General features: G+C 34.9%; 2 protein-coding genes across 2 annotated transcripts in view; one reads left to right on the plus strand and one right to left on the minus strand.

The window, feature by feature from the left end:
* Positions 1-27,584, minus strand: part of LOC123667532 — a 139,486-nt gene that overhangs the window by 10,937 nt on the left and 100,965 nt on the right. The gene's annotated exons all lie outside the window — the stretch shown is intronic.
* LOC123667533 lies at positions 16,457-18,189 on the plus strand. Its single transcript, XM_045601418.1, has one exon. The coding sequence runs from the start codon at positions 16,472-16,474 to the stop codon at positions 17,939-17,941; it is 1,470 nt and encodes a 489-aa protein (XP_045457374.1). The 5' UTR covers positions 16,457-16,471; the 3' UTR covers positions 17,942-18,189.

Genomic DNA, 27,584 nt, shown 5'->3' on the forward strand with positions numbered 1-27,584 from the left:
GCTCTGGCCACCTTACTCACCAACAGGAACACAACACTGCTTGAAAACAGTATTATTTAGCTGTGATCTTCTGTAAGTTCGAGGTACTACCCCAGTCGGGCTGCTCCATATTTTGAGCAGGAAATTTCCTGCTGTGCCCTACCTCAGTTTAAACTATAATATATCATATACTATCACCATAACAGCAGCCTTTCGCAGTCCACTACTGGATATAGGCCTCCACAATTCACGCCAAAAATGGCGTGAACTCATGTGTTTTGCCCATAGTCACCACGCTGGGCAGGCGGGTTGGTGACCGCAGGGCTGGCTTTGTCGCACCGAAGACGCTGCTGCCCGTCTTCGGCCTGTGTATTTCAAAACCAGCAATTGGGTAGTTATCCCGCCATCTGTCGGCTTTTTAAGTTCCAAGGTGCTAGTGAAACTGTGTTATCCCTCAGTCGCCTCTTACGTCACCCACGGGAAGACAGGGGGTGGCCATATTCTTTAATGCCGTAGCCACACAACACAAACAAACTCAAAGTTATCCATAAACTCTGAAAATACCGAAACGATTCAAGTGTTTATATATCAATTTTAATGATTTACGTTAATACATTCCGCTACGACGTAGCATGATCGTAGCCATAAATACCATTTCATCTCCATCGAATACGAGATGGTTATTCACAGAAATACATACTAGAAATTTTATCTGTGCTATTTCAGAATATCCAAAGTTCTAGCGTGTAGTGGTATGACTGCTTTACTGTCGACAATGGTCCGCAATTTCGGTTACTGCTCGGAACGCTTATCTTTTTTTATACAAATATTCGCTTCTGGTCTAAGAGTTTTTCTTTGTGTATCTACCCGTCGTGTCTCGAAAAATAATGACATCATACTCTTATATTACTGCAATACTATTTAAATAATGAACAATATAAGGAATAATAAAATTACACCTTCGCAACTTTTTATCTTCGCAAAATAAACGTTTTCTTAATGAACCAAGGTATACGCATTTACAATCAAATCCTACAAACGATTTTACAACTGACTATAATAGATAATTTTGTAAAGTCTTTAATAGTTAAACTATATTACTCTGAACTAAAATAAATTAATGATGAAATGTGTTGTTTAGTGGCGCTTGATTGATTTATTTATTACTAGCTGACCCGGCGAACTTCGTATCGCCTAACACAAACTTTATCGTATGGTATTAAAGGTCAAATTGACTTTTAAGTATTATCACAAATCTTTTGTATGGGAGTATAGAAAAGTGTTGTTTTTAGACTTTTTCAGGAAATTTAAAATTTTTTTTTTAGAATTTTAATCTCCGTAAGAACCATCCTCGTACTTCAAGGAATATTTTAAAAAAAGAATTAGCGAAATCGGTCCAACCGTTTTCGAGTTTTGCGCTTAGCAACACATTCAGCGACTCATTTTTATATTATAGACTACATTCTCTAAGTTTTACACGGTCGTAAGAGACGCCATGGACAGAGACCGGTGAGGGCAAATCATCCGCTCCAGATGCAACTGCTGACCACGATCCTCAGACATGAGGGACCGACAAGAGAGAGAGACTACATTCTCTACCAGTCAACCTTAGGACGTACAAGAGCGGACGTTTGTAGGTGTGCAAAATTTAGTATTAGTAATCTTTAATGTAGGATATAAGAGGAAATTTTCAATGATTGGTTATTAAAATATCTAATGGTTTTAAGAAATGATTTTGTTCAGTGACAAAATTACTGCAACGAGTTTATAAAAGAAATCTTTATATTCCTTGAAAAATGACGATTAATAACTGAGGTAGGGCACAGCAGGAATTTCCTGCTCAAAATATGGAGCAGCCCGACTGGGGTAGTACCTCGACCTTACAGAAGATCGCAGCTAAATAATACTGTTTTCAAGCAGTACTGTGTTCCTGTTGGTGAGTAAGGTGACCAGAGCTCCTGGGGGCGATTGGGGATTGGGTCGGCAACGCGCTTGCGATGCTTCTGGTGTTGCAGGCGTCTATAAGCTACGGTAATTTCTTACCATCAGGTGAGCCGTACGCTTGTTTGCCGACCTAGTGATATAAAAAAAAAGAAGATTCACAAGTTAATACTTTTGAAGCGTACTTGAATAAAGATTTTTTCTGATAAAATGTCGCTTTTCTCATTTAATGTTAACCAAGATTGAAATAATTTTAAAATTCTTTTGATGTGGATACATTTAATGGTCCACAATATCTCGGGGCGCGTCAGAGACGAGATCGCAAGGTCGGAGCGATTGTTGCGTCAAGATACATAAAAATCAAGTGTTTTTTCGTAAGACTGATGTGACATGTTAAATTTTGTTCACACACGCAAACTCGTGTATGAATTGCGATGGTCAATGGGTGAAATAGCGCAAGATGTACGCTGGTACCCCTGAGTTTTCAAGTGCATTTTAAAAATTAGTTATTTCACCTATCAGAATTAAATCTAATTGAAATAATATCCGGAGACAAATACAAACGCCGAGACCACGATAAACTTCTGTATGAACAACATTTTATCCTATTATTTTAGAAGATTTTCATATTATTCTATATGCTATGCTAAAAGGAATAATTATTTCCCATTGTTGTAAAATTGCTCATTGAGAATTCGCTCCTATTGGTCTTAGCGTCATGTTACACAGTCTATATATAGCTTTTTAACCGACTTCCAAAAAGGAGGAGGTTCTCAATTCGACTGTATTTTTTTTATGTATGTTACTTCAGAACTTTTGACTGGGTGGACCGATTTTGACAAAAATTTTTTTTATCGAAAGGTGGTGTGTGTCATTTGGTCCTATTTAAATTTATTTGAGATCTAACAACTACTTTTCGAGTTATATCTAATAATGCGTTTTTAGTTGAAGCGTTTTTCGTCGACCTACTTTGTATTATACCGTATAACTTTTTACTGGATGTGCCGATTTTGATAATTCTTTTTTTGTTGGAAAGGAGATATCCCTAGTTTAGTATCATGATAAGGAAACAAGGATCTGATGATGGGATCCGAGAGAAATTGAGGGAATCTCTCGAAAATCCGCATTACTTTTTACGGGGTGTACCAATTTTGATAATTTTTAATTTAATCGAAAGCTAATGTTTATCGTGTGGTCACATTTAAATTTTATCGAGATCTGATAACTACTTTTTGAGTAATCTTTGATAACGCGTTAACTACGCGATAGAACCTAGATAAACGCCTAGATAAAACCTTAGATAACGCGTAGTTGACTATTTTTTCGTCGATCTACGTTGTATTACTTGTCGATATATTTGAAGTCGGTTTTTTTTTTCATTTGCGAGCAAATACGATTATATAAATAAATGACCTATCCGATATTAAAATGATTTTTCAATTTCGAAACAGTAGTACTTGAAACTATCGTGATCAAAGAAAAAGGTCTTAATTTCTTATACAATTACCAAATCGCTAAGCGAAATCGCTAGCTACCCAGTTGTCGACTTTTTATTTACAATTTTAGCGCATGCTCTTATTACTGATAATAAAACTTTATATTACAATCAAAATTACACTTTTACTGTATATGAGTGTATAGTTTTTGGTCAGCAGTGGGATCTGTAAGTGGTCTTATATTGCAACATAAAGGGGTTGGAAATATACCTTTACTGCAGGCGAATTGGCGAATGTAAATAAATACGTTTCTCAAAATGATGTGCGTCAACATCGAGTTTGAGATAAATTTTAAGCTTTTAAACAAATAAACATCAAAATTAGCAGTTTAATACTCAGAGATACTTGCCCTGACTTGAACCCGCGAACGTTGTTTTCGACACGAAAAGAGACTGAAGGAAAAAGCCTTGGTTATTATTATAGGAATACAAGCTGACCCCGCAAACGTTGTTTTGCCATATATTTTATTAACCTTCTCAATCCCTCCCCCCACCCTTATAACTAAGGGGAATGAAAAATAGATGTTGTTCGATTCTCAGACCTGATATGCACACAAAATTTCATGAGAATCGGTCAAGCCGTTTCGGAGGAGTTTAACTAAAAACACCGCGACACGAGAATTTTATATATTAGAAATATAAAAATGAATGTTTAGTTTGTGCGTCCTTTATAGAATCGTACACTATGCATTTGATCATGTCATGATCTTCAGCAAAGTGTTGTGCATGAGCCCACAAAGGTTTCTAAGTTGGTACAACAAAAAAAAAGTACCAACGCGCGCAGGGTACAACTAGTTATAAATAAAATAAATAAACGTGTCAACAATGGCACGTTGTAAGATTTACTCCTGCGTCGGGGGTCCGGAAACATACACATATTAAACAAGCACAAAAGCCCAGACCACGACGATATGGCCGGACATTTGTTTACTCTGAACGCCGTAAAGTACAAAACTAACTGAGGTAGGGCACAGCAGGAATTCCCTTCTCAAAATATGGAGCAGCCCGACTGTGGAAGTACCTCGACCTTACAGAAGATCACAGCCAAATAATACTGTTTTCAAGCAGTATTGTGTTCCTGTTGGTGAGTAAGGTGACCAGAGCTCCTGGGGGGGATTGGGGATTGGGTCGGCAACGCGCTTGCGATGCTTCTGGTGTTGCAGGCGTCTATAAGCTACGGTAATCGCTTACCGGTGAGCCGTACGCTTGTTTGCCGACCTAGTGACATAAAAAAAAAACAAAAACAAAACTAAGTACATATATAGACTGTACATGTTCTTAATGTACTGCGCGTTTGTGTTTGTAATGTGTTGTGTGTTTCCCACTTTCAATACAGGACATCTATTCTATTCTTTTGTAAGCCGTTAAGTGTAAAAGGGTTTATTGGAGTTTTTCCATGAGAAACGACATATAGCGCGGTATGCAAAAAAAAACAGGGATTAAAATCGTGTCAAATAAAGAAACAGCAATGTCCAGAGTCCCAACACAGGAGATCTATTTCTACTCAATCTGGAGCCTTTAAGTTTGAATTATCTATTATTACTATCCAATATTTTACATCTCCTAATTGTGCCGTTAATACCGAAACCCATCAACGTAAATACGCGTAGGTGTTTACAAGCTGGCAGAACTCAATGATGTCGGAATTATTGTTTGTTTAATCGCTGGAACAGGCGTCGAGCTGGTAGTCGGTTATAAATACTGAAACTGTTGTGATTACGTTATTTTCGTTCGCCGTGACAAACGCTCTTGTCTTCTGACTGTTTCATTAAAGAGTTTGCAAGGGTTTCTGGTTTTAAGATTGGCATAATCAAATTAATAATCTTTTTGAATCATCATTTTACAAATGAAAGTTATATTAGTTTTAATTATTTAATTATTTTTTTCTGATATTTACGCGAATTTCACTCACAATGAAACAACTTTTTCTTACAACAAGAGGACAGGTCTTCCGTGACCATGGTTGCTGTAAACTATCCAAAACGTCGCGCATTTTAAAAGCTTGATAAAAATACAGCTGAGTGAAAGGTGAAGTCTATTGCGACACTAGATTAGATTTATTTATTGAATAATAGATGACCCGTTGAACTTCGTATAACCTACACATATTCGTGAAAAGACTTTCTGAACGCACCTATATAAATATTTGACAACCAAGTGACAATTTTTTATTTCTAAAAAGACAAAAGACATCAAATGTTTCACAGCCAAAAAAAACGTTTTGTATAGGAAAATTAAATTGTTCTTTTTAAGTGTTTTTCGTTACTTATTATTTATATTTCCCACCGTTCAAACTTTCCCTGAACTTTCAAAAATATTTTAAGATTAAAATCAGCCAAATCGGTCCAGCCGTTCTCGAGTTTTATCGAGACAAACGAACAGCAATTTTATCTATAAAGAAGATTGTCATTAACTTAAGGTTACAGTGTAACACTGGGCACATTACCTAAGTTTGTGATGAATTTTTAAATTTGAATTTTGTTTTACTTCCGTGATTTAAAAAAAAATTAAGTGGATTTTTTTATCGTTCGTTAAGTGTTTATAATAAATAATCTTACAGCGAAATAAATGTTTTCATTTCACTTTATAGTTATGATACTCGTTTTTGACAGTTCCGGTATTCTACTAGCTCAGTCGTGCCAGTCGTCATATTTCTTTTTCGTATAATTTTAAATGAACATAAATTTAGTAATTACTAGCAAACTTTTATTTTTTATTTTTTTATTTATACTTTATTGTACACCACAACACATTTTAAACAATAAACACATTTGAAAAAAAAACATTTATAGACTGTGAAGTACAATGGGCGGACTTATGGCTATTTAGCCATTTTTTCCAGACAACCCAATTAAAGGGAAGATAAATTTAATAGAATCTCGAGACAGGGTAAGTGGTGCAGTTATATGATAAACTTACATGCTAATACATACACACTAATACTTGTACAGAATACACACATAAATACATACATACATAATACATAACCTTATTATAAACTAATAAATACATAAAAAATAATCATTATTATTATTATAATTGTACAAAATTAATAATATTAATTATTAAACTCTGAGTGAAAAACATATTAGCACAAAAATCGTTTTATATCGTCTCCAGTTTAAGATAGTGACTTTTTACATACTTCTTAAATGCCTGTAGTGACTCAGCCTCTTTAATATATAACGGCAGACTATTCCATAAACTTATAGCTTCAACAGTAAAGGAGTGACTAAAAAATTTACTTTTGTGCATCGGCATCTTCAGTACATGACTCCGCAATGTTCTTGATACCGAAGCATCCCTTAGATATTCAAATTTTTCTTTTAAGTAAGACGGAGCCAGGATCAAATAACACACAGTACAGTAGAGAAAGAATATGCAGGTTCCGGCGAGAGCGTATAGAAAGCCACTTGAGCTTTAAGCGAAATTGGGAAACATGGTCAAATTTGCGGAGGTAAAATATGAACCGGATAGCAAGATTTTGTAGTCGCTCAAGCTTATTCAGTTGGTCCTCGGTCAAATTAGGATAGCTTGCATCTGCGTAATCTAGAACAGACAGGAGAAGAGAATTTGCCAAAATAGTTTTGGTAGGGATTGGTAGAACAGATCTGAGGCGGCGCAAGGAGCTCAGTGCAGTAAACGTTTTCCGGCTAACTTCCTTAATTTGTATCGACCAGGATAACGTCTCGTCTAAATGCTCACCTAGGTCCTTAACTGTGCTACAGTAGGGCAGTCTAACACCATTGTACATGACGGCAGATAACGTCATACTTTTAATTCTTGCAATCATTCCAGGGCTGCCAATTATTATGACCTGAGATTTATCAGGGTTAACATTCAGTCCGTACTGCTTGCTCCATTTCAGAATGTTTGCAAGATCCAAGTTGATTGCATCAATTGCACTCACAATATTTTCCGGTGCAAAATGGCGGTAAATCTGGATACCGTCTGCATACATATGGTAGAGAGAAGAAATAGATTGGGTAATTGAATTTATGAAAATTGAGAAAAGTAAAGGAGACAAGACGCCGCCTTGAGGTACCCCAGCTTGCACGACAAGCCATGAAGAGGAAGTCTTGTCGAGGCATACACGTTGTCGTCGTTCTTTGAGGTAACTCAGAAATCAGTTCTTCACCGAAGAAGATATGTTAAAAGTACGCAACAGACTCAGCAGAATATCCTGATCAACACAACTGAATGCATTACTAAAATCTAAAAGAGTCAGAATAGTGAGTTGTTTATTATTCATAGCCAAACGAATGTCGTCAGTTACTTTGACAAGGGCAGATATCGTACTATGACCACTACGGAAACCAGATTGGAGTGGACTGAGAAGCAAGTTTTGGTTAAGGAAAAGGTTTATTTGCTTTTGATATCAATTTTAATACTAAAAGCCTGCTTTACCTTTTACTGTCAATCTCTGCTGCCAATAGTACCTTTTGTACAACAGTATAAGACGACGTGTTCGCGGTTACACCTTTACAACATTAACTGTTGGGCTGGCGGTCGATATGTTCGATTTCGCTCATAGCAAACATTTGTATTGGCCATACAGATGGTTGGTGTGGTCTGGGCGTTTCTGCTTGTGCATTATGTGTATTTCCGACACAGGTTAAATTTCTGTAACGGGATCTTTGAGTTTATTTTATTTTATTAATTTTCGGTTACATTTGACACACAAAGTTTTCGTCGGGGGTTTCGCAGAGTGGATTACGTGACATTGGTGAATCAGTTTTCCGCTCTCCGTTAAAATATAGCCTATGTCAAACATCCTATGTGAGTGTGTGTGTGTGACCTTTTTACCCGACTGCAAAGGAAGGGTTATTTTACTACTAAAATTTGCCTTATTTACTAGTTTTTACTGTGTGTTAGATGTTAAGGATATTAAAACACTTATTTTTACAAATGTCATGTTTGAATTAAAATACGAATTCATCTTATATAACAAAAAATGAATCCGAAATAAAAAAAGGACTTTCGAACGATTGCACAAATTGGATATTTCTTATTTTGTTGTTTTCGTTTTTGTGGGACAAGGTTTGTTATAAAAGAAAATTGAAACGGAATTTAACGGGTCAGCTAATATGTTCATATATTTGTTTCTTGACCTTCATTTGACGTTAAAATCTAGCAACACATTTTTTATTATTTAGGAATTCAATGAGAACGGTTAAGCGCGGACAGTTAAAATCCTTATAGAGTTATAATAACAATAATAATACTCTTTACTGTCCACCATTAAAAGAAACAAGAAAATAACAACATAAAATGAAAGATGTAAATCGGCGGTAAAGGTATGTAAAAGTTATGTGCATATTAAAAGTAAAAATAATGTTCCCAATTATTTCCCTTATTTCTCTATATGAAATATTATGTTTTTTTTTGGTTAATTGTATTCTTTAACAAATTTTTTTAAAAAGATTTCGAAATTATCCTACTCTAAATCTCAAGCGTAGCTTAACTTATTTAATTATTTAAAGTTAATTTTTTTTAATTATTAATGTTTTAAATTCAAGTCTATTTCAACTTATAATTTTTATTTAATAATATTAATTAATTCACAAAACTCCACTCACAACACTTTAATACGAATCCGAAAGAAAAAATAAAATAAAACGTCAACACGTCGTATCGAGAGAAAACTTTCACGGCAACTGAAAACGTCAAGAATAAGTTTTTTAATTTTAAAAATACTTTTCACCCTTGACACTGCGTTACTAGCTGTCGGCTACACGCTGGTACTACGACTAATTTAAAAAAAAAATAGTTTATTTTTGTTTCCTAAAAACGTGGGCGGCCACCGGATCATTAATGTACGAATGAATGTTTATGGGTTAACTTATAATAAACATTTGATTGGTTCTCTTTTATCTGTTTATAACACTAGATTGATTTTAATGTTTGCTTATTTTTTGTATACAGAATAACAAAGTAATTGAAATAAAAATTCTGTTTAGATAAAAAATAGTAAATAAAAGTCTATTAATTTTAATTGATACAGATAATTAATTTACGAATTATGTTCGCGTGGAATAATGACAAAAATTCCCGATGTTTGAGGTACTTCCCCTAGTCGGGCTGCTCCAAATTTCGAGCAGAACATTTCTTGCTGTGCCTTACCAGTATGTGTGTTTTACGATCCCGAATAACGCCTGGTTGCTATATTCAAATAACGTTTCTTTTCTCTAATGATCGCCTTAATATAAAATACGACAGAAGTTGAACCTATAAATAACAATTTTTTTTTAATTCTTTAAACGTAACAATGGATAATGAATGCAAATTTTTATTCTATTAAAGTACACTGTTGTAGTGATTTACAATTAAAAATATAATTAGAACCGAGAGACGCACCTACTTTTGATATAAAATATTTATAACTGGCTAATAATTGAACTTTTTTTAATTCCTAAAAAGTTTCTATTGTTTAAAAACAAAGTAGGCCATGTTTTAGTCATTGTCAATCTCTTTGGAATAATGAAATTCAGTTGAGAAAAACATTTTTTTTTTTTTTGTTCAAATTTAGAACGTGTTAGCTTTATTCTTTTCCTGACAACAACGAAATAAAAAAAAGGATTATCGAATTGAATGTCTTCCTTCAAAACTTATGGACGTATATACAATTCGGCGTTTCATATATATTACAAATATATTTTCACGAGTGGGAATAGAACTCACAACCTCTAGCAAACAGCCAGTGTCCCGACCATGGCGCCATCACGTCTGTTTTCGACCATTACTCTCTGGTATGCACTGACGTACATCGGCAGAGTACACAATACTTTAGCTTACTAACTATCAATCAAGTATTTTAGTGCATTCCTTCTAATTTTAACCGCATTGTTTTTTTACGCGACTGCACGGAAAAGAGTTATGCGTGAGGCTATGGCACGTGAGATATTTTCCAAAAACATTTATACAGTAGGGTAAATGTGGGATAGTCGCCTCAGTAGGATAGATGCCTCAGTAAGCACATAGCAACATTTACAAAGAATAAACTCGCGCTGTTTTGTTATAACGTGAGCCTAGCCCCTTCCCCTCGCCAGTCAGTGCCGGACATTTCACTGGTGCGCACGTATCGAAATTTGTGAGACGGAATATAAATTACGCAGCGACTTTTTGTTAGATTCGCTTTGCGTTAAATCTTATTGCTCTCGGAACTTTTGAGGTTATGAAGTAAGTATTTAAATTTTTGTATTTTTAATGTGTATATATATTAAATAAACTTATTTCAATACTTTTAAAGTGTTTTTTTAAGCTATTTATTTGATAATTTGGAGGGCGTCTATCCCCTCAAAAAAGGATAGATGCCCCAGTTTTTGTGAGTATAGATGCCCTTAGAGGCATCTATCCCTTCATTGTGTTTAATTCGGTATTTTTTATTTTCTAGATATGCCACGCAAATACGTGCGTAAAGCAGGGGCACGACCTCGAGCCACGTGGACAGAAGATGCCCTTGAAGAGACCTTTGAAGAGCTGAGGCAAAATAAATATGGTATAAATGAAGTATCTCGTCGTTATGGAATTCCAGCCAGAACCTTAAGAAGACGATTTGCTAAACAAGATACAAAAAAAATAACATTAGGTGTTAAGGAACGTCTCACATTTTCATTGCGGTGCAACTCTATAACGATTCACATCGTGTGATCCATGCTTAATTTATCGGTTATCGGTGTGAAGTATCTATATAGACTGTGAGTGCAATAGACAATCAGTGATGTGACAGAACGTTGGGTATATAAGACAGTGATTTGACATGTAAACTCTCTTTCCCTTACTTCTTCTCGTCGTGCGAAGTGTTTGCGTAATCTTGTAATTTGCAATACAGAATAATTAACTTCTCATATCTTTCATTTTTCAACCATTTCAACGAACAATAAACTAGTAAATACAAGCAGCAAAGCAATGCAAGAAACATTTGGCGCCCGAACAAAAGACTTCAAAATCAACCCAGGATCACCGGAACACATGGCCGACATCTTGTGCCGAGCAGTGACGCGGTTCAAGCCTCACCTCGCAACCATGATAAGATAAGTGCCCAAACCATGATCCCCAATCCTAATCAATCCTAATCGATCCTAACCTTTTTCCAAATTATTTTTCCTTATTTTTAACAATCATGATTACCGATCCTAAATCCTAATCCATCCTAATCTCCTAAATTTATATTTCCTTTTTTCATATTTCCATTTATATTTCAAAATTAGCATTCTGCTATTGCAAATTTACAATTATTTTTGGTTTAATTTCTTAATTGCCGTACTACATTCAACAAACATGTGTTCTTATATTCAATTTCTTGTTCGAATTTCTTCATTTAATACAAATTTACAATAATATTTTTCAACTTAACCTCTAAATTTCTTTCATCCATGCATTAAAATTAATATTTCACAATAACTTTTTATTCCAAATTTCTTTCATTAAGACATTAAATTTAATATTTTATAACAGTAGTTTTTAATTTACTTGCATATTATTTTCCAAATTTACTTTAAATTAAATTTAATGTTTTATATTACTAGTTTAACCGCTTCAGATTTTTATTTCAAGGTGTGTCACACCTAATACAAATGTTTTCCATACATTATTACAAATGTTTATTCAATACTTCATTCAATTCAATTACATTTAACTTTTCTAAATTCCATTACTTAGTACAAATTAAACTTAATATTTTATTATATTAGATTTCGAGTCAACAGCATCAAATTTTTTATTTTTTTTTTTAATAACATTAACTTAACAACATAATTCAATTCATTTCAAAATTAATTCAATTCTAAAGGCAATATTGAGCCTCAATCCTATTTATTGTGCGATGCTTAGACGATTCGGCCGACTATTTCAGCGTTGCGGTACGTGAGGCGCACCACGTGGTTGGGGTTTCGGCCATCTTGTCTTGCCGCTCCGCGCCGGTCTTCTATGTGTCGTCGATTGAGGAGCTTCAGCTAAGACATTTGCATCATTTCTTTTATTTTCTTTCTTTTTGAGGTGTCTTGTAATTAATTAACTTAAATTCAATTGTAGTTTATATTATTCTAGTTCATATTCATATTCAAATTCAAATAACTAGTATTAATCCAGTTCATATTCAAACAACTTTAGTATTAATCCAGTTCATATTCAAATAACTTTAGTGTTATTCATATTCATATACAAATAATCTTAGTATTATTCTAGTTCATACAGTTTTTTATTTTCAATAATTACATAAAATATTTTCTATCTATATTTTTCACAATGTCCGAACCTTCAGTATCAACTATGAACAAAGAATCCGGGATAAAGGTTTTAATTGTAAAGCGCAGTTCCATAAAGGGACAAATTACTAAATTCAAAAACTATTTAGACAAGATTACAAGGCAATCTCAACTGACGGGTATCGAAGTCGCTGAGCTTTCACTGAAGCTCAGTCGCTTTGAGAATCTGTCCGCTAAATATGATGAGCTGCAAACTCAAATTGAACTAATAAATGCTGACAATTTAGACGAAGAGCTCGATGAGCGTGAACGCATTGAGCAAGATTTCATATTATGTACCGCGATGGCAAAAAATATCATTGAAGAACAAAATGAATTAAAGAATTTAGAACAGGATAAGAGACGCCGTGAGTCCTTATTCCAAGATGCTCAATGTGGTCGCGATCATAATAATGAAAATTGTATAACCTTGCCGCAAATACAAATTGCAAAGTTTGATGGTTCGTTCTTCCGTTGGTTAGAATTTCGAGATACTTTTAATAATTTAGTTCACAACAATAGTCGCATTTCATTGATTCAAAAATTTCATTATTTAATTTCTTATTTGGAAGGCGATGCAGCTCGGGTAATTTCAAACATTGAGGTTTCCGCAGCCAACTATAATAGCGCTTATCAGTTACTTTATGAACGTTACAATAATAAAAGATTACTTGTAAATTATCATATTAAATCATTATTCAATATTGAAAAAATAAACCGCGAATCGGACACTTCATTACGCTCTTTAGTCGATCATGTTTCAAAAAATTTACGTGCTCTAGCTAACCTAGGTCAGCCTACTGATCACTGGGACACGTTAATTATATATTTGGTTTCATCTAAACTCGATACGCAAACACTTGTCAAATGGGAAGAGCTACGCAATAGTTTAGGTGAAATCCCTAGTTTATCCGAATTCAATAAGTTTTTGATTGATAGGGCTTATGTTCTTGAATGTACACGTCACAATAGGAATGATCAAGGTTCTAGTTTTCATAATAACATTTCAACAAATAATAATAGTAAAATGCAACATTCAAGGCCTGTCAATTATCATTATAATCATCATATTAAGCGTGATCGATCAATTTCAAATTCACTTATTACTACTAATCAAAACGACAATAGCACTTTGTCTAAGTGTGTTGTCTGCAATCAAAATCATAGGATTTATGATTGCCAATTATTCAAATCAAAGTCCAGAAAGGACAAACTAAACGATGTTTCGAAGTACAAATTATGTATTAATTGTTTAAGGCAGGGTCACTCTTTAGTCGAATGTCGATTAGGGCCATGCAAAATGTGTAAGAAACGACACAATACTCTATTGCATCCAGTTGACGCACCAAAGGTCAACAGTGCCTCTGGCGAGGTCTCTGAAACTGTAGTAAACTTTTCAAACAAAAATTCAAATCAAGTTTTATTGTCTACTGCCCAAGTATACATTTTGAATCCAATCACTAAAGAGCCTCTTAAAGTACGGGCCTTGTTGGATTCAGGCAGTCAGTCGTCCTTCATTACAAAATCTCTTCAACAAAAACTTTCAATCAATTCAAATCCAATTTCTATTAACGTCATTGGTATCGGTCACTCAGATAACCAAATCAAAGAAAGCTGTGTGATCCAATTAAAATCCATTTACAATAATTATAAGACTAAATTAAATTGTCTTGTGCTTAGTAGGCTGACTGGGAATCTGCCTAAGGCACCTATAAACATACAACAATTAAACATACCATCGCATTTGCGTTTAGCTGACCCCGATTTCAATCAGCCAGCTCCTATTGATATTCTCATAGGAGCCGATCTCTTCTGGCGACTCATGAAAAACGACCGTATTTCTTTAGGTGCAAACAAGCCTATACTACAATATTCCAGTTTCGGTTGGTTGATTGGTGGTCCTATTTCTTATCAAGCTAAACAAGTAATGTGCAATCATTCAGTTATCAATGACAACCTCTCAAACGAAAGCAAGGTCGACAATTTACTAACAAAATTTTGGGAGCTAGAGGAGCTTCCCCAAAAAACAATTTTAAGTGAAGCAGAATTAGCCTGTGAGAACCATTTTCGGTCTCACACTTCACGGCTTCCTTCTGGCAGGTTTAGTGTCAGGCTTCCACTACGCGATTCACCTGATTGTCTAGGTGACACATATAATTTGGCAAAAAGGCGATTGTTTAATCTAGAAAAACGTTTTAGAAAAAATATTTCATTGAAAACTCAATACATACAATTCATGAAAGAATACCAAAGTTTAGGCCATCTGTCGGAAGCTACAGTTGCTTTACCAGATCCCTCTTATTTTTTATGCCATCATGCTGTCTTTAAAACATCCAGCGAATCTACTAAACTTAGGGTCGTATTTGATGGTTCCGCTTCTTCTTCTTCTGGTTTCTCAATTAATGATTTGCTAATGATTGGACCTAACATACAGGATTCTCTTTTCTCCATACTAATTCGAGCTAGAACATACAAATACCTGTTGACCGGAGATATCGAGAAGATGTATCGACAAATAGAGGTCAATCCAGACGACAGAAATTTACAGCTGATTTTATGGAGAGAGGACGAGTCTTTACCAATCAAAACAATGCAGCTAAATACTGTCACTTACGGTACCGCAAGTGCCAGCTATTTAAGCACGCGATGTCTATGGCAGATAGGAGATGAATGCGACGATAGTCTTATCAAAAACATTATACAAAAGGATTTTTATGTCGATGACCTCATAACTGGTTCTAATGATATCGAAGAGCTAAATTATATTCAAAATTCAATTGCACAAGAATTAAATAAGGGTTGTTTTAAATTACGTAAATACAAAAGTAATCTGTGTTCTATTTTTGAGAATTGTAATCTAAATTTGCAAGAAAATTTTATGTTAAGTGAGGCTTCAAGTACTCTAGGCTTAGGTTGGAATCCAAATAATGACATGTTAAATTTTCCAATCAATATTCCTCCTTCAAGAAATACCATTACAAAGAGAAGCATCATGTCGGATGCATTTAAAATTTTTGACCCACTTGGTTTATTAAGCCCATACATCATGCAGCCAAAACTTATGTTACAAAAATTATGGAAGCTTAAATCCGATTGGGATCAACCAGTACCAATAGACATTGAAAACGCTTGGAGAGATTTTTCTAAAGATTTGCTATCAATTTCTAATTTTCAAATTCCTAGATTCGTTCTTATTGAGTCACCACAAATTATTGATATTCATTGTTTTAGTGATGCTTCGTTGGTTGGCTATGGTGCTTGTGTCTATACTAGGGTTACATCTTCAAATAATCGCATTGAAGTGAAGCTTCTGTGTTCAAAATCAAAGGTAGCCCCCTTAAAGCCTGTTTCAATTCCTCGATTGGAACTATGCGCCGCTTTACTTTCAAGTCGTTTAGGCAAGGCTGTTCTAAATTCTGTTAGATTCACTCCTAATTCTGTCACTTATTGGTCTGATTCTAGTGTTGTTCTGGGATGGCTCAGTAGTGACTCAACTAGGCTAAAAACCTTTGTGGCTAATAGAGTAGGGGAAATTCAGGAAAATACCAAATTATCTTCATGGCGCTATGTACCAACCGATCAGAATCCTGCTGATTTAATCTCACGAGCTACTACTTTGATTCAGTTGCAGAATTCAGATTTGTGGTGGCACGGACCAGCATTCTTGACAGAAGATCAGAATGAGTGGCCCGTATTAAAATCTTGTGACAACATCAATTTACCCGATGTAAAATTCACAGCCACAGTAGTGATCTCAGAGCCTATTATTGATTTTGAGCGGTTTTCTAACTTCAACAGATTACAAAGAACAATGGCATACGTCATTCGGTTTATAAACAATTTAAAAAATCGCAAGAATAGGCTCTCTGGTATATTAACTGTCGATGAACTAAATGAAGCTTTTAAATCATTATGTTTAATAGCTCAGCAACAAAGTTTTTCTGTAGAATACAAAATCTTACGTAATAATAAACAATTAAATTCTAAATCTAAAATTTTAAATTTATCACCTTATATTGACGAGGATAAGTTATTGCGAGTTGGCGGACGTCTAGATACTTCTAACTATTCCTATGATAAAATTCATCCAATACTTTTAGATTCATCACATCATTTGTGTAAATTATTATTCAGATATGAACATATTCGTAATATGCATGCCGGTCCTCAACTGCTGCTGGCTACAATTAGGCAAACAGTTTGGCCAATTAGGGGTAGACTATTAGCACGTTCTACCGTTCGTAATTGTGTGCGTTGTCGACGAGTGCAGGGTAATACATTGTTGCCAAAAATGGGGAAATTGCCTTCACAACGCATTACTCCTGACTTCCCTTTCAAGTCCGTTGGAACTGACATGGCCGGACCATTCTATATTGTAAATCGTAAAGGCCGCGGGGCCAGGTTAATGAAATGCTATCTTTGTTTATTTATTTGCCTTCGTTTTAAATGTTTACACTTAGAGGCCGTTAGTGACCTCTCTAAAGATGCCTTCATCATGACTTTGCATAGATTTGTTTCGCGCCGCGGTAAACCAGCTGAGATCTATTCTGATAACGGACGCAATTTTGTAGGAGCGGCAAGGGAGCTCAGTAAATTCACCGATACACAAAACATCGCGTTAACTGAATTTACAGCTCAGCAAAACATCAAATTTAACTTCACTCCATCTTACTCTCCTCACTTCGGCGGCATATGGGAGGCCGGTGTGAAATCGGCAAAGTATCATATCAAACGAGTCATGGGAAATTCACATTTAACTTTTGAAGAAATTCTAACTTTGTTTGCACAAGTGGAGGCTATTTTGAATAGTCGTCCCTTGTGCCCATTATCCACTTCCCCTGACGATTTCCTTTTCCTTTCCCCAGGGCACTTCTTGATCGGAAGACCACTAAATGCTCTGCCGGCTCGCGCCTTGGAGAATGAAAAGGAACCGCAATTGAAACGCTACGCACGACTCGAGCAAATCAGGCAACATTTCTGGCTGAGGTGGCAAAAGGAGTACATCTGCGAACTACAAATACGTACAAAATGGAAAACAAACAAGGCTAAACTAAAGGTTGGAGACTTGGTGCTCATAAGTGAAGATTCCCTGCCGCCGTTATGCTGGAGTACCGGACGAGTAACCAGGCTATATCCAGGGCCAGATGGGATTCCTCGTGTTGCTGATGTTCAGACCACGGTGGGTTGTTATCGCCGTCCTCTGGTTCGCCTCTGCCCGTTACTCGACGATGAAGACACAGAGTTGAAGAATCTGGATTCTTCAACGGGGGGAGTATGTTAAGGAACGTCTCACATTTTCATTGCGGTGCAACTCTATAACGATTCACATCGTGTGATCCATGCTTAATTTATCGGTTATCGGTGTGAAGTATCTATATAGACTGTGAGTGCAATAGACAATCAGTGATGTGACAGAACGTTGGGTATATAAGACAGTGATTTGACATGTAAACTCTCTTTCCCTTACTTCTTCTCGTCGTGCGAAGTGTTTGCGTAATCTTGTAATTTGCAATACAGAATAATTAACTTCTCATATCTTTCATTTTTCAACCATTTCAACGAACAATAAACTAGTAAATACAAGCAGCAAAGCAATGCAAGAAACATTAGGTATTTTGTTAACTTATCTACAAAATATTTAATAATTCAAAATATTTTAATATATTAACCTTCATTGTTTATTAATTTTTACGTTTATTTAGGAAAACACCCAGTTCTGGATTTCGAAAATGAAAAACGGCTTGTCGCACACATCCAGAAACTAGAGACTGCAGGGTTTCCTGTAACACGAGATACGGTACAAAGACTAGCTTTTCAATTCGCAGAAAAACTTGGTATTGAACATAACTTTAACAAAGAAACACGTAAAGCTGGACCTCATTGGCTAAAATCTTATCTGGAACGCCAACCAAGGCTGAGCGTCCGACAAGCTGAAGGTTTATCTCTTGCCCGAGCTCAGGGACTAAATCGTGAGGAAGTCAACAAAATGTTTAAGCTTTTGTTTCAAGTCTTAACAGAGCATGATTTACTAGACAAACCAGATCGTATATTTAATGTAGACGAAACTGGGGTCCAGCTAAACAATAAACCAGGAAAAGTTATTGTTACGAAGGGCGCGAAATCAGTACACTCGATTACATCTGGGGAAAAAGGAGAGACTCTTTCGGTAATAGCTTGCTGCAATGCCGCTGGAAATTTTCTCTCTCCAGTAGTTATTATTAAAGGAGTAAATAGAAAGCCAGAATTCCAGGATGGTCTTCCTCTTGGCTCAGATGTCTACATGAGCAAAAAATCGGCTTATGTTAATGCAGAGTTATTTCAGAAGTGGCTATTGGAACATTTTATACCTAGAAAGCCTCAAGGTAAAGTTGTTTTACTTCTAGATGGGCATTCTTCACACACTAACTCTGCTGACATGTTAGAGACCGCAGAAGAAAATGGTATTATACTCTTTTGTTTGCCAAGTCACAGCACGCAAGCTTTACAACCCTTAGACCGTAGTTTTTTTAAGCCATTTAAAACTTTCTATGCAGCTGAAACAAAAAACTGGATGCTTACTAACAAAGAAAAAAAAATTAATCGCTTAGCTGCTGGCAAACTAATTGGTAATGCATGGATCCGAGTGGCTACGCCTTCTAATGCTATTTCGGGCTTTAAAGCTTGCGGCATTTACCCATACAATCCAGCAAATGTTCCAGAAAGTTTCTTTGCAATCTCTGATTTGTCATCCAGCAATCAACTCCCCGATAAGCCACAAAACGATTCGATCGATGCACATGATATACTACAATTACCTGGTCCTTCTTGTAGTAATCAGACGTTACTAGAATTAGACTGCGACGAGGTTCTTATGACTGCAACTGTGGGTGAAATCCCAATTTCTGCGTCACCAAATTCAGATCCAACTCGAGTGATTTGTGATACTAGCCCTAATACAGTAAGAGAGGATTCTCCATCTCTAATCTCATCTTTACCTTGTCTGCAGCCTAATCCAGAAAGCACTCAAAAAACGCCTAGCAAGTTCTTGCAAGAATGTTCACCAATACCAAAAGTACCAATACCGCTATATAAAAGAGGTAAACAGTCAGCTGCAGTATTGACTTCTAAAGAAAATATCGCAATTAAGAGAAAAAAATGCAAGCGAACTCCGAACATACCGCGTAAAGATAAAGCACTCAAAAAAACAGCGAAAAAAAGATCAAAAGGTGATTTACAGGACCCAGATACAAGTACAACATGTGATTCCGATGATTTTGAAGAAAATGAAACTCATGTTCAAATAAACAAGAAAGAAGAAAAAAGAGCTAAGAAACTGAAAGGGAAAGAATCAAATAAGACTTCAAGTAAAAATACAATTCAGATTCCTATTCGTATAGTTCAAAAAAGGAAACAAATAAGTAAAGCTCCTGATGAAAGGGACACAACTCTTTCAAATCTGTCAGACTCTTCTGAAAATGCATCAAACGAATCGTGGAATGTTTTGAAAAGTTCGAGGAGACACAATCAACAGTAGATTGGATTCAGTGTGTCACGTGTAAAAAGTGGCTGCATGAAACCTGCACAATGTACGGCGATTATTGTAATCCATGTCAGCGTTTAAAACTACGCCAAGAAAAACATAAGCACAAGTAAAACAAAAGGTTAAACACATGGCGCTACCGAATAAGACGTCAAATTGATGCTGATTTTTTTAATTGATCTCAATTTATTAGATTTAGCACATTCCAAAGGTGATTTTATTATCATATATGATTATATAAGGGAAAAAGTTGATTAAAGTTAACATAATCTAAATACTCTTTCATTTAATTACACAGGGCAACTATCCCACAAGCCAAAATATCACTGCGGCATCTAACCCACACAATAGGCATCTATCCTCATTTATTAAACTTTTTTATTTCATTTGTCAGTAAATAAATAAAAAAGATTTACTTAAATTACCTTCATTAGATTGTACGTTAATAAATACACAATAAATCACAAAAAATTCCAATTTGAAATTGCTTATTTTCTATAAGTTATTCACCTGTTTCAAAAAGTGTGGCAACTATCCCACATTTACCCTAATTATTTCTTTTTCGATTGATTCCATGTAAGTCTAATTCAAGATCTTTTCTAATTGTTAAATTCGAGCGATTTCACTTACATTTACGCTTCTGCTTATAATACTATGTATTCTTACTCGTGTTAGGAAATTAATTTGCCACTTCTCGATAAATATATACTACACAGAATCGAGACAGGAATCGAACCCACAACCCTGCTGCGTAAAGTAAGATCACTGCCAAATGCGCCAACAGATCCACTGTCTTGTTACAAACCAATGACTAACTCCATTATTAATACTATTATATTATCAAGTAAATATTTAAAGTTTGCGTGATAACACGAAACAAAGGTACTCTGTGTACAAATATGTTAGATAGCACCGATAACGACCGCTGATATCAAAATGTCAACGATGTTATGTGAAATAGGCGATTTTTATATACACGTACACCGTAGATAATATCAATTGTACATACATAGATACATACATACATTTTGGTAAGTCTCTAAGTTTATCGCTTATAACTGTGGACAGTTTTTATTAATTAAATAATAAAAAAACAACAATATCTTAACAGCAAAATCAACAATATTCTACGAGGACGGTAGAATGAAATTTATATAGCGGGAATCCCCCGTTTGTAAAATTTAAATATGACAAGGACCAATTTTATTGTTGATATTTTATGTTGCACATAAATTAATGACAAATCTATCAGAGACTTTATCAGCAAAAAGACTTGAATATTGTTTTACCTCAAGTAATAAATTTTCACTTTTACATGTTGCAAATATCTGAAACATAGGTGGTGTTTAATGGGAAACAGACAAAAATTAAAAAACTCTTATTTGTCGAATAAAGTTCAATGTCAGATAAAACATTTTTAGCAACCACTAAAATAGGGCTTATTTGTGCTTTAGATACTATGTATGTTAATATCCATTTATGTCTCATGCTTTTGCTTTTAAAATCTTTGACTTGATTTTGCACTTTGTACATTATATACATGATAATATTTAAATTTCTTACTATAAACTACTTGGTATGTTTTGTTCAAATCCAATTTATTGTTTGGGTTGTAACTATGTTTTATTTTCTTGTATATTTTGTTTTTAACTATTTTTTTAATTTAATATTTATCGCTACTTAATGTGTTTCGTTTACACTTTACAAGTAATACTGACATAGTTGACATCTGTCAAAGACAAAAATATAGCCTTGGACTCTTTTATTTTGAGTCATTTGATTAATTTAGCTTATTGTTTCTTAGTTTTTTTTTTTTAATCTTATTGTTTTTTAGTTTATTTTTTTTTTTGATCTTAACATACCTTGCATTAATTATGCACTGAATGGATTCATTATTTACTATTTTCACTTTTTATTGTGTGAGGTGTACTCTCTTCTCACATTTTTTTTTCTATCAGTGCCGGCAGTTTGTGCAGTAAAATAATGCTTCATTATTTACATATATATTTTTTTATCATATGCTATTATCATTTGTCTTTTAACTTCATAATTATTACTGTTAGTTATTATTATATTTTACTATTATTTTATTATATTTATAGATACATATACTCCCATTATTTATTTATTTTTTTGTATCTTTCTAAATTTAATTTGTCTTTTGAACTATTTAGTAACTTGCAAACACACACATGACATCCAGCGATGATTCTTTTTACTCCGCCGATTCTCTCAATGAGCCTTCGTTGTGTTTAAATTTAAGCAACAATTGTTTTTCGCTTGGCGATGTTTTAAGCAATGCGTTCGAGGGTTTTGCAAAAAATTTTAATACATGTCATGCTGCATACATGTCATGCTCAAAGCATACCTAGTCACTACAAAGACCTGCTTACTGAGTTCTCTCTTGATACTTTGCACGCTATTCTTATCTCTGAGTCTTGGTTAAAACCTTCACTTTCTTCTTCTTATTTTCCTATTCCTGGCTTCATATTAGTAAGAAACGATCGTATTGGCAGAAGAGGTGGTGGTGTAGCTATATATATTAAAAGTCATCTATCCTTTAAACTTATATGCCAATCTTCTCCAACTCATAACGCTTCTATAGAATATATTTTTTTGGAGATAAATTTAGGGCGTAAAACAGCTCTTGGAGTGATCTATTGTCCTCCAACGATTGATTACTTTTCGCCTTTGGAGGACGTTTTCGAGCGTGTTTTGTCTGATTACAAAGAACTTGTGATAATGGGAGACTTTAATACCTGCTTACTCAGAAATGATCATAGATCATCCAAACTTCGTGCAATTGTTGATTCAGTTAACTTGGAATTTCTGCCACTTTTACCTACACACTTTACAAAAACTTCTGATTCTCTTTTAGACCTTGTCATTTGTTCAGATATTAAACGTGTTTCCAGATTTGGCCAATACCCAGCCCCCGCTTTCTCTCATCACGATTTAATTTACGTCTCTTACAATCTTAAAACCCCAAAGCCTAAGCCTCCTACTTTATTTCTAAGGAATTTTGGCATCCTTGATATTGAAAAATTATCTACTGATGCGTCTTCCATTCCCTGGGCTTGTGTTTACGAGATGCAGACTATTGATGCTAAGGTCAATTTTCTTTGTTCCAATATCACTTACCTTTATAACAAGCACGCACCTTTACGTAAAGTAAAAATAAGGAGGCACGGGACAGCCCCCTGGATTAATTTGGATATACGAAAAGCCATGGCCAAGAGGGACAGTGCATTTCGAAAATTTAAGCTGTCGATCGGAAATCAATTGGTCAATCTACAAAGCTGCTAGGAATAGGTGTAACCAAATGTGCAGGAATCACAAGCGCCGATTTATTTCGGATAAAATATGTAACTCCTCAACTACAGACACTTTAAAATTTCTTAAATCTTTAGGTATAGGCAAAGACACTAACTCCAATAACAACATTTCCGTAGATATTGATGACCTAAGCCGCCACTTTAATACTTCTCATGTTTTTGATGATAATACCAAACATGACACTTTATCTACGATCCTAAGTCTGCCGAAATATGAAAAGTCCACATTTAGTTTCTCACAAGTAAGTGATGCCGATGTACGCAAACGTGTGTTGTCACTTAAATCCAAGGCTCTAGGTTGTGATGAAATTGGTCGCACAATGATTATTCATATTTTGGAATCTATACTACCTGCTGTTACTCACATTGTCAACTTTTCTCTAACTTCAGCTACCTTTCCGGATTTGTGGCGGCGGGCTCTGGTTCTCCCATTACCAAAAATTTCTAACGCATCCCTTCCGAATCATTACCGTCCTATTTCTGTTCTCCCGTTTCTCTCCAAAATTCTCGAATCTATCGTCCACAGCCAGCTGTCTGAATATCTTTTATCTTGCAACTTATTGGATCATTTTCAATCCGGATTTCGTGTAGGCCACAGCACTACTACTGCTCTGATTAAAGTGACCGAGGATATAAGAGAGGGGATGGAGAACAAATCCGTGACAATTCTAACACTTATAGATTTTAGTAACGCTTTTAACGCGGTGGATCACGATTTGTTACTCGCTCTGATATCTCGAATTAACATCTCTGACGTTGCTCTTCAGTGGTTTTCTTCATATCTTTGGGGACGCAAGCAAGCGATATGCATTGGCTCTAAGCGTTCTAATTGGTGCGACGTTGCTGCGGGCGTTCCTCAGGGTGGAATTCTCTCCCCACTACTATTCTCACTATTCATTAATTCTATTACTTCTATACTTTCCTGTCAGTACCACCTTTACGCTGATGACTTGCAGCTTTATGCACAAACTAGCATCGACCGTCTTGATGATACCATTGCTAAGCTTAATGATGATCTTTCGCGTATCTCGGTCTGGACCAAAAATTTTGGAATTAATGTCAATCCCTCTAAGTGTCAGGCTATGATTGTTGGGAGTTCTCGTCAACTATCAAAAATTCAACAACCTACATCACCTCTCTTTTTCAATAACGTGGTTATCCCGTTTTCCTCTAAGGTTAAGGATTTGGGTGTGACTTTGGATTGCTCTCTCAGTTGGGCGGATCAGGTTCGTGAGATATCTCGCAGGTTTTATGCATTCTTTCATTCTATCTTGCGCTTTAAAAATTTTCTTCCCGTGAAGGCCAAGATTGATTTAGTAAATTGTTTTCTTTTACCTATTATTGATTACGGCGATGCTTGCTACCCTGACTTAAGCGAGGAGCTCCTGATCAAGCTGCAAAGACTGCAAAATACTTGCATTCGCTTCATTTATGGGCTGCGCAAATACGACCATATTTCGTCCTACCGGTCTCAACTGCAATGGCTGCCGATTAAAGAAAGGCGAAAATTGAGAATTCTCTGTACCCTCTATTCTGTAATTTCCAACCCTTTTGCTCCTTATTTAAAATCTAAATTTAATTTTCTCTCTAACACTCATTCTAGGGATCTTCGTTCTTCTCTTAACCTTACTCTATGCATACCTTCTCATAAATCTGGTTTTGTGTCTAATTCTTTTACAGTTAATGCCATCAGACTGTGGAATGAGTTACCGGTCAACATCAGGAACTCTCCTTCTCAACTTTCTTTTAAAACCCAGGTTAAAAAGTGGTACCTAAAAAAACTCTGTCAATAGCCCCTCCTTATTTATCTTTTTACTCTCCTCATCTTAGGCTTACCTTAAATATAACTTCATGTCATGACATTTCTTCGTGTGTTTACTTTTGTTTGAACATTTTTTTTTTCTCTTATTTTTATATATTTTGTTTGTAATATGTATATATGTATATATGTAAGTATATTTATGTATTTATATGCGTATGTTTATTTTGCTTGTATTGTTTTATAGTCCTACCTCAACACTTACTTTTACTTTTTTTTTTACGCCTTAAGGTTGACTGGTAGATAAGGCTGTACGGCCTTAAGTCCGCCTTTTGCGCAACGTGTTATCTTGATGTGTTGTTTTGTTGTTTTTTTTTTTGGAGTTGTGTAATAAAGTTTAAATAAATAAATAAATATTTTATAAAAACCCTAAATGCATTGTTGATACATGGACAATTTTTTTTTTTTTTAATATGTATGTGAATCGCTGTAGTTCTATATGAGAAATAAAGTTCTTTGAAAGTATTTCCTTTGATTATTAGAAAAAATTTACTTCAGAGCACGGCGTAGCGATCGCTAATAATAAAATATCAATTTGTCGGTCTATTTAGAGAGCAGATGAATGGTTTCCTACGCGGATGCTGCGAGTTTCCTTTACGAGCTACGAGGAACATCCTTAACTGAATTGACAAGTATGGAGTTTTTTTTTATTTCTCGGTAAATTTTTATTTATTGCCTGTATTTTTATGTTTAGCATCTTTTTTATTTTTTATCTGTGGCTTTTTCTGTGTGGTCGTCGTGTCGACATTTTGACAATAAGTTTTTATTATACATCCTGTAGTTCACACACTACTGTGGTTGTACTAAAAAACAGTTTATATGTTATTTTCAAAAGAGTGACAGCCGAGTTTTTAGCCGATTCTCAGCAGAATCTAAATTTCGAATCGGTTTACTTTTAAAAAGTAATAATCACATTAAATTTTACATTTGTAATATGACGATTCGAAAGTGCTTTTGATGCCTATTTTGAACACAATTGTTTTTGATTTCGATTTCATAGTATGATGTTTATACCTTTGTTTAGTTAATTATTAATTAAGTATTATTAAAATATAGCTACTCATGTAATTTAGATTTGAACATTATTATTATTATTATTGTCTATTGTAGTAACTCACAATTTATTCAAATATATAATTACATTATTATAATTTATTTTATAATAACTTTTATTTGGGTAATTCACGAGTGTTGATGGTATTTAAGTTAATACCGAGCAAAGGTAAACTTAATACCGAGGTAGTTTTTGTTTTATTGTAAACTAGATTTAACCCGCGGCTTCGCTCCAATTGATTTTTTATATATAAAAATCCTGTATCCTACGTTACTTCTAATACCTCCAAGAATATGTGTACAAAGTTTCATGATGATCGGTTGAGTAGTTTTCGCGTGAAAGCGTAACAAACAAAGTTACATTCACATTTATAATATTCGTAGGGATTTTCGTTGTTCTATTTCTTTTCCTGCTTAGCAGTATTAGTGGCTAGTTTTGTTGCCAGGATATTTATTAAAACTAAGACTCTTTCACTTTGCTCGTTTCGTTGTAAATACCTATGTGGATAAAAATTACAAAAAATAATAACAATTAGTGAAAATTATAACAGAAAAATCATCATTCTTCGGAACGATTCGAAAAATCCACGTTATTTTTCTTGTTTGAACAAATATTAGTGAAACACTAAAATTAGAAAATGGAAAACTGAATGAAAAATAGGACGTTGTGACTGACAGTACTGTTAAAATATGTTACGGTTCTCATAACAACACAGCTGTAGCGACTGACAGACATCGCACAGCCTAAACAACTAGACGCAGTAGTGTCAAGACGAAAATAGGTAGGCTAAAGTTTTTTTTTTATGTAACTAGGTCGGCAAACAAGCGTACGGCTCACCTGATGGTAAGCGATTACCGTAGCTTATAAACGTCTGCAACACCAGAAGCATCGAAAGCGAGTTGCCGACCCTATCCCCAATTCCCCCCAGGAGTTCTGGTCACCTTACTCACCAACAGGAACACAATACTGCTTGAAAACAGCATTATTTAGCCGTGATCTTCTGTAAGGTCGAGGTACTACCCCAGTCGGGCTGCTCCAGATTTTGAGCCGGAAATTTCCAGCTGTGCCCTGCCTCAGTTTAGAATTATTAAAGTTATGTTGCTCAACCTAATTTTCGTTGTATTTATTAAAAAGTATTTTGTTCTTAATTTTTTTCATTTAATTCTATTTATTTCACGGTACTTTTAAAAAATTAAA

The sequence above is a fragment of the Melitaea cinxia genome, chromosome 28 (genome assembly GCF_905220565.1).
Source record: "Melitaea cinxia chromosome 28, ilMelCinx1.1, whole genome shotgun sequence".
NCBI classification, from domain to species: Eukaryota; Metazoa; Arthropoda; class Insecta; order Lepidoptera; family Nymphalidae; genus Melitaea; species Melitaea cinxia.